The sequence below is a fragment of the Nesoenas mayeri genome (assembly GCF_963082525.1).
Source record: "Nesoenas mayeri genome assembly, chromosome: 1".
Lineage (NCBI taxonomy): Eukaryota > Metazoa > Chordata > Aves > Columbiformes > Columbidae > Nesoenas > Nesoenas mayeri.
In genome coordinates, this window is record NC_137541.1 from 53,737,609 (window position 1) to 53,746,577 (window position 8,969).

At 42.9% G+C, this 8,969-nt stretch overlaps 1 protein-coding gene across 1 annotated transcript in view; it reads right to left on the reverse strand.

Moving 5' to 3' along the window:
* Nucleotides 1-6,531, reverse strand: part of ZDHHC17 (zDHHC palmitoyltransferase 17) — a gene marked incomplete at its 5' end in the record, with an annotated part of 75,783 nt that extends 69,252 nt beyond the window's left edge. Inside the window, 2 exon segments of the mRNA XM_080343690.1 lie at nucleotides 6,441-6,513; nucleotides 6,515-6,531. Coding sequence (XP_080199816.1) covers nucleotides 6,441-6,513; nucleotides 6,515-6,531 — 90 coding nt within the window.
* Nucleotides 6,532-8,969: the final 2,438 nt, after the last annotated feature.

The following is an 8,969-nucleotide window of genomic DNA, read 5'->3' on the forward strand; positions in this document are numbered from 1 at the left end:
AAACTTATTTAAAGTACAGGTTGTTTAGGTGAACTATATAGTTCAAAACATGTAAACACTGTTTTTCATTAAGACTGAATACACTTCAGTGATCTAGATAAAAGATAACATGGGTTATAAATAGTTACCATTTTAAGTTATTGCAGACTTTTCTAGATTTGATACAGAATTAACAAACAAGCAAAAAAAAAGACTAGTAATGCTAATTACCAGGGCTTCACAGTAAAATAAACCCAGCACTTTCAGTTGATAAAGAAGTAGTAATGCTCAAACACAGTTAATGTAAAAAGTGTCTGATTTAATATTGTCTGATATTTTGACTAAGGAAACAGAATATAAAGAAAGTTAATGTGGCCTATCTTGCATGTATTAAAAACTAGAGATGTACAAGCTTTATTCTTATGATTCAACTTGTGACTATTATACATACTGTCCTAGTTAAAGACTAAGCTGGCCAAAAAAGGCTCTTGCTCTTGTATTTTGACCCCACTCTACTCCATGGCTGCCCAGCAACCTTAGAGCAAACAGCAGTTAGAAGTTTTAGAGTGAGGGAAAAAAGAGAGATTAAAAAAATACTATTTCTGATACGATGTAGCCTATATTACTTGGGGAAGGTTGAGACAAATCGAAATAAGTGTTGTTTTTTTTGTTGTTGCAAAAGAAGCAAAGTCATATCTAAAAGGAAAACCCATCCAGAAGACTATCCAGAAAGCACTGAAGAGACTTAGAGCCTTAGAGGTGGAAAGTCATCTAGGCACAAGCTTCCAGTGTGATGCAGTTCCCAACAAAGCTAGTGCAATTCCTCCATACAAATGAGGAATGCTGAGTAAGAATGTAAAAACTGCTTTACTTCTACAACTGGCCCTGGCGTGACTGTAAGAATAGTGCTCTGTTCTCAAGTTCACTAGTACAACAGCTATTGCACTCAGAGCAATGTCACAAAAACACTGAAATAATGAAAGAACCCATCTTCATGAGAGACTCAAAAGGGTCAGCATGATTGTAGACCGTAACACCAGTGCAGGGATCTGATAATCATCAACATATTAAATAAATACAGACAGACTTATATGTGGATAGATAACTCTCAAGATGTAATGAACAGAAACAAATTAAATTTAGACTAGAAACAGGTTTAAGTTTTAAGCAGACTAATCAAATTTGGGGGCAACTTGCCCAGCTATACAAAATTATCTGTTACTGTAGGATTTTGCTTAATTTCTTTTTTTACTTTATAAGTAGTATGCTGGCTATAAAAAGAATTAGTTCATTAAAACCCTCTCAATGCCTGCATTAGACGGTTGGATTAGATCTGCAGCCTCCTCTGGCCTCAAACTCTGAAGGTAACCATGATTTCCTAAGTAAGACTCAACTTTCAATATTAAGCACGCTAATTTGTCTGAGACTTCATGGTTCTGTCCTTTTTAAGTAACAACAATAACCTATCTTCGAATGAGCTCACAAAGCACTAAGCTTAGCCCGGGAAGTGATCCTGACTAAACTATAGAGTAAGTCCCATACCTTTGCAGGACAATAAAGAACAATCTGCACTGCAATACAGCCCCAACAATATCAACAGAATCCCACAGGTAATAGAGTCAGACTGCAAAATCAGGCCTTCACTGATCTCTTAAACAGAAGAAATTAGAGCAAAAACTATCAACCTGTGATTCATAGAATCATTCTATGATTCTGTCTACAATAGGTTTACCTATTTTCTTCAACCTGCCACCAAGGAATGCAAGGAAATACGGTGTTTCTAACTTCTGGGGTAGTTACAAATTGAACCACAGGGAGAGAAACAATGTTAACACTTCCACAGTCGAGATTTTCTAACACCAAAAGAAATCTGTAAGAACCAAAAACTTTCATCTCTCTCAAACATATCCCATACAACCTAACCACACTGGTGAATGCACTGGATAGCAGTAACAAAACAGAGCTTCCCCCTCAGTAATATTTCTGACCATTTAAGAAGAGATGCAGCCTTGAACAGCTGAAATACATTTGACAGTTCAGGCCATATTAGGCCACACACAAACAACAGTTTCCAAACCAAAAGGAGCAATACAAACAAAATCCATTTCCTAAAGATACCTATTCCCATGCTTGGATTTCAGAATAAAACATCCAAGCTTACCATCACCTACCACAGAACAGTGAGGAAGTTGTTTAGAGGATCCAAGGAATTTGAAGTCAGAAGGCCTATTAAAATCATTTGTTCCAAGGACAGCAAGTACAAACAGCAGGAGCAGCATTCCCATACTAGGGCTACACTGTATAAAAGGAAGCAGAGCTTGCCACTCTGTCACCAGAAGCCTGAACACTGGCAGAAGGAAACAAACTAACAGGGACACCTCAGTCACAGAATCATAAAATAGTTTGGGTTGGAAGGGACCTTCAAAGCTCAGCTAGTCCAACCCCCTTGCAATGAGCAGGGACATCTTCAACTAGATCAGGTTGCTCAGAACCCTGTCCAGCCTGGCCTTGAATGTTTCCAGGGATGGGGCATCTAACACCTCTCTGGGTAACCTGGGACAGTGTTTCACCATCCTGGCGTGTTCTGCATCTGTTATAATGGAGCTATCACACCACACTGTAGGGCAGCCAATGCCATGTCCACCCCGAGATCTACACCCACAGGACTCCCCCTCTTTGCTCATCTGTGCACTTCACAATCCTGCTGAAGAAACTCATGTATATTAAAGAGATGGCACATCACTCACACAGTCAGTCACCCCAACGTCATCTATACTCTATTGTATTAATGGATTTGAAGCACCACCCTGTCATCCATGTTTGGAACTCAAAAGCTTGCATTTGTTCTCTAGGAAGACATCCAAATTCAAGCTGAAAACACCAAGAGCTGGACAATCATCATTGCCCTCCCTTCTCTGTCAGAATGATTACTCACCCTCACCATTTACCACTTTTGCCCTTCAATTTGATTCAGCTTCACTTTCCAGCTGCTGGATTTTGCTAGGTATAAACTGAATAAAGGACTGCACCTCAGTAAGGAAGTATTTACATGGGACAAAAAAGGTGTTTCTCACTCTTTCTGATAATGTGAACAGCATTTTTTTCAAGCCTTTCACTGTAAGGCATTATTAAAATAATTCTTAACTCCCTTCCACACTTCATTCTTCACTTCCACATTCTTCATTCAATGACTACTAAAGACAAAACTTCATCATTATTATTACCACATACTCAGCCAAAAATCATTATCTTTTTCCTAATCAGTAAACCACCTTAAAAAAAAACAAATCAAAGAATATATTACATATTTTTCAATCAAAGTATTATACTGAGAGCTTACGTTGAACTGCTTGTTCATATTTAAATCCTACCAGACAATAAATTTTAGGATATAATCTCATGCTTGTGTTCCTTATCTTCAACACATTACTTCAAATATGGCTGCGCTGAGGAGCACTTTGTTTTACTAGCATCCTTGAATTCTAGATGTTTTTCTACAGTTGTTCCATCCTTCCTGCTTAGTGCCTACCCATCTTGTCCATCTCTAAGTTTCACTCATGACAATTTTGCTATTACTTCCAAATCATTCATTAAAAGAGTCTCGAGTCTAGTACATTAACTCTTCTAAGACTTTCAGGAACAATGACATTCACAAATAATTTGCTCTAGCAACTATTTCCAAGATATATCAGCTAGCCAGCAGCTCTCCATCCATTTATCATATACTATAAGCACATTCTTTGAGTATTACATGAGCAATTGATGTTATTTGTTGTACTTCACCACTAAAATGATATTTATACACTGCTCTGTTCCACTAGTAACCTTAACAACAATGCTAGTAGAAAACAGTGAGATCTACACTGACATACTAAACTGAACTTGTGATAAGAAGCATAAATATCCTTTGAAACAAGAGTCTGTGATAGAAGTTCAGCTTGCATTCATGCGGCAGGGAGGGAGGCCCATGAACTCAGTCAGCAAGATACTACACAAAACCCACCCAAAGCAGTCCCATCATCCATTTTCTAGAGCATTCACATTTTCAGCAGTGTTTCTACCTCTTCTTACCAAAATAACTTTATTTATTTGTGAAAGGCTCAGCTTAAAATAATTCAGAAGATCTTCCAGCACTCCAGTATTTAAGTAATTTTTTCACTATGCCCAAGACCATCTTTCCTACAACATTAATAGTGTGTTCATAATATCTCATGGCAAAATGCAAAGCCATAGAGCCCATATAAAAGTAAACACTTATCTTCAAAAAAAAAAAAAAAAAGCCCTTTAAAAATACTTCAACAGTAATCCAAGTAAATCAAAACAAAAAGATAGCAAGAGGCAAATGCCTCACTTCTATGAAAAAAAAAGCAGCACAGGAAAAATATTTTTTAAGAGACATGACAGGTTAACAGTAGTCTGAAATATAAGAAACTGGGAAAGATTTTGACAGACCTATAAAAAGCATCTGTTTTACATGTATACAAATGTAAGAACTGCTTATATGCTCCAATGTCACCACTTACATAAGGACGTGGTGCTATTTTCTTAAAAAGTGTTAAGGGCCTTGACCTTCAAAAATGACTGAACGCAGATGCACTACATTGTCACAGACCTGCCCACTGAACAATAAAGCTCTGCTATGGTACAGAATCCTCAAGCTTTTAACAAACACTCCAGAAATGCTCTTATAACAGTCAGTCTCATCATCAACATTAAAAACATTCTTTTCTTTTAAATCTTATCTGCACAAAGGGATTTTAAGGACTAATGGAACACCCACTGAAATCCATGTAAATATTACCCTGTGAATAAGATCTAGTCAGATACTCCATATTTCCAGAAAAAAACAAATTAAAAACCCTCAAGACTAGTCAGACAAGTGATATTTATTGCATATTAAAAGATTCAGGTTGGTGTTACAACACACAATACATATTAACTTGCTTCCCCATCTTCTGTACACGCACCCAACTTTACACACCAAAGGAACAGTAAAAAATTCTACTAGATTGCTTAACTAGTGAAAAATCATCAATTTAAATTGGGATGTTTTTGTTCACTATTGAGTAATTACACAAAGGTAATATAAAAAATGCTAATCTTCAATCTTTAAAACACAATGGTTTTCTAGCAGCCTGTAAATGCTTTTTATTCCATTTTATAGTTTTAGACTGCCCATTTAAGGTTTCCACAAGTCAAGAACATTTTCTTTCAAAGAACATCAACATCCCACGGTCAAGACCATTACTGAAAACTTCGTCACTTCTGAAAAACATCAGACACTGCAAATAAAGGTACTTCTCCAGTTAGTCTGAAGAAGCACGTAACATTGGTCTTCGCACAACACTTTCTAAACAAAAAAAAAAAAATGAAAACACTTATTTGGAGTGCACTTTGCTACTTAACCTTCAGAACAGACAGGTATATTTCAAAGCCGTAAGAGAGCACAGTTTGGGAGAGGTAGAGAAGAGTGGGTAGGATACACAATTGCACAGAGAGGCCTATAGAGGCTCTTCAGCCATCAAGAAAACTAAAAGCATCTTTAAAATGTTGTTTAAGGAAAAAGCGTACCATCTGTTCAGCAAAAACTGCCGCCTGGCATATGCACTGATGTTTTACGTAGGCTGAAAAATCAATTTTTACAATCCTTAATGTATCAGGTGACAAGTCCGCATTTAAAAGGTTTTCTAAACTATTTAAAATACATTTCAAAACAATCATACTAGTCCTCAAGAATGTGCGCCTGCTGCTGACAAAGGTGGGTGGCACAAAAGAAGGGTAAAAACACGACACAAAACGACCTCTACATGTTACCTGTAAACATTCCTCCCACCTCCTGGCCAGTACATTGCAAAAGCCAGATCGTTTGCTTTCAAAATAAACCCCACGCCACCCAGGGAGCGCGGGGCCGGATCGGACCAGGCCCGACCTGCAGAGAACCCGCAGGCCAGTGCCAGCCAAACGCCAGAGGAGACATTTGTTCCTCCTCCGCCGAACCGTGGCCCCCCAGGGCTGCCGGGCCGCAGCCCCCCCGGGGCGGAGGGGGCGGGCGCCAAGTCCGGCCGGGCACAGAGCGCTGCCGCTGCGGGACACCGGTGCCGCCCTGGGGCCGCTCTGCCCGCGGCGGAGCGGCGGAGGTCGCGGCGGGCCAGACCTCCGGCTGCCTCACCCCCCGGCCCGCTGCCGGGCGGGACCACCAGGGACGGCGCCACAGGAGGGCCCGCGGCGGAGCCTGCCCTCCTCCGCGCCACCGGCACCCGCATCCCGCACCCCGCCCGGCCCTGCCCGGTCCGCCGCGCACACCCAGGCCGGCAGCGGGGGGCGGCGGCGCAACCTCCCGCCCTCCGCGCACCCCGCCCGCCCGCCCGCTCGCCTCGCCTCCGCCCCTCCCGCGGACGGGACGCCGTCCCAGCCGCGCCCCGAGCCCGCGCCCTGCCCGCCGCCCGGCGGGGCGCACTGACCTCCGGGTGCAGGATGGGGACGCAGCCCGCTTCTTTCTCGTACTCCTCCAGAGGCGCCGCCATCTTGGTGCGAGCCCGCCGCCCGCTGCATGCCGGGTAATGCGCGCGCGCCCGCCGCGCCTTCCCCCCTACACCCCCCCCCCCCCGGCTCCTCACGCTCCGCGCTCGCTCGCGCGCGCGGAGGGCGCGGACCCGCGGGGCGGCCCGGGGGCGCGGGGAGGGGTTCGGTGCGCCCGCCCCCGCCCGCCCCGGCACCGGCACCGCCCCGCGCCCCCCGGCCGCTTCGGCACGGGCGGGGCCGGGGAGACGCCTGCGCCGGGAGCGCCCGGCGGCGGCACAACGGGCCCTAACGGGCCTCCGGAATGGTCCTGCGGGAGGGGAGGCCGCCGGGGGCGGGGAGCGGCGGCGGTGAGGAGCGACACGCACCGGGACGCGAAGATGCACACACACATCTCGTTCAGGAAGGAGTGCAGCGCCGGGCAGAACAGAGCTGAGCCGGGCTGAGACCCTCTTTATTAACCACTGACAGTTTGTAGGATTTACAGATACAGACCTGGACGATGATGTTTTATCAATAATTGTTATTAAAACCACTCCATGCTCATGCCTGCTTCAGTTACGTTCCCACTCGTTCACAGACCAGGCCCAGCGACATTCACTCATCACATGTACTCAGGGCGGTGATCCGGACAGAGATACCCTTCCCATGAGTCTGGGTTATCACTCTTTACAATTACGAGGAACATACTTCAGCACAACCTGTCCAAGGCCCTTTATATTTTGAATAGTTGCTATGATCTAATTATGTTAGTACTATTTCTTCTTTGCCCCTCCAGATGGTCATGTTACTATTGATCTTCCTTTATCATCCAGGTGGCTGGAACTGCACATCTTGCTTTCCCATGTCTTTGCTTTCCCACATCTCCAGGGGAGAGGTCCCTGGTTCTCTGCCCCTTTGCCCCACTGCCTTCACACAGCCAGCCCATGCTCACTGCCCCAGGGGGGCCTTGTCCCTTGTGGGCTGGGGACCTACGGCCTCCCCAGAGCTCCACAGAAGCTGCTCTGGGGCCAGCAGCCACCAAAAGGGAAAGCAACTTTTTTTTGCAAGCAACCGAGTTGTCTGGAGAAGCATGTTACTTTCTGGAGATAAACAGCATCGGCTTCTGAAATGAATATTTAGTATAATTTGGGGTTTGGGAGATATTTCAGCTTAATTAAGCTCATTACAATTTGGAATGAAAGCAAAAGGAGAGCTGCTTTGCACATTGAATGTTGATTCAGTTCCAGACTACGGAATGTCTGTCCAGTTTTCTAATATGTTACCTTCATGCCCACTAAGAGAGCACAGGAAGAAATCAAAGAGAGTATTGATAAGGTTTTTTCTCTCAACTGCAAGCATGTTTGAAACACCCTAGCAGTTCTGAGGACGTCTGGAAAGGTTTCTTTCCAATCACTTGTACCCAACTGGTGATTTCTTACCTCCTGCCACACACTGTCCAGATGGCCAAGCTATCGGCTGCAGATTCAGGGGTGAAATTACATCTTACAGGAAAATGGGTTTGGTTTTGTTCTTGTTTTCTGTTCTTGAAAGCTGTGTAATACACATACAACCAAGATTAGGTATCCTAAATCTCTTTATTTCAAACTTTGGTTTCTTCTATAAATTATGTTTTTGTACAACAAAAATGTTTTTCGCAATTACAGAATGTTATCGCTAGTTTGACTACTGCTTTATATTGCCATATCTATGGTGCTCTCATTTGCCTTTATGAGAAAGGGACCTTTAGATAATACATTTTATTGTATCATTATACGTTAAGCTCATAAGCCTAAAAACCCACAATGATATTCTCTTCATTACTCTTTCCTGTGTCATACAAAATGTAGCACAAAAGCACTAATAAAATCTGCCTACAGCATTATTAAAATGTTAAACCATAAATATCTTCTCACTTTATGAATATATTTAAATTTAAAATTGTCAAGAAGAATGACATAGCATTTAGGAACTGGGGGTGTGAAACAGGTCTAAAAGTACAGACTTGAAACCATAAGGTACTGAAGTACTAAAAGAGCAGAAGAAGACACAGAGTACACAGGAGAGGGGATCTTTTTTTAACTGTGTGTATTACTAAATGTACCTGAGTTTGGACATTATTTGCAATCTGATTTGCCAGAAAATAGTGCTTTCAACTCCCTGCAAGCCCCAGAAATAGACCTATCAATCACTACAGTACTTCACTCATCATTGTAATAAAAGTGAGGGTTATAAAATAACTAAAAATTTTTATAGTGTTTTTACTATGCAGACTATTTTTCCTTGCAAGTCTGAAGAAGTTATGCTTCATCCCCTGGCTCTGAACTGGATTGTAAAGGCACACTGACATCTCTCTAAGTATTTATACTCTGTTCTTCACAGGTTGATGCATTTTGAAACCAATTCTGTTCTCAGAGACATCTGTGCAGAGAATTTTTGCCATTGAACTTGAGGCCTCGTCCATTTATGTAGTTCATGTGCAGCCCATTATA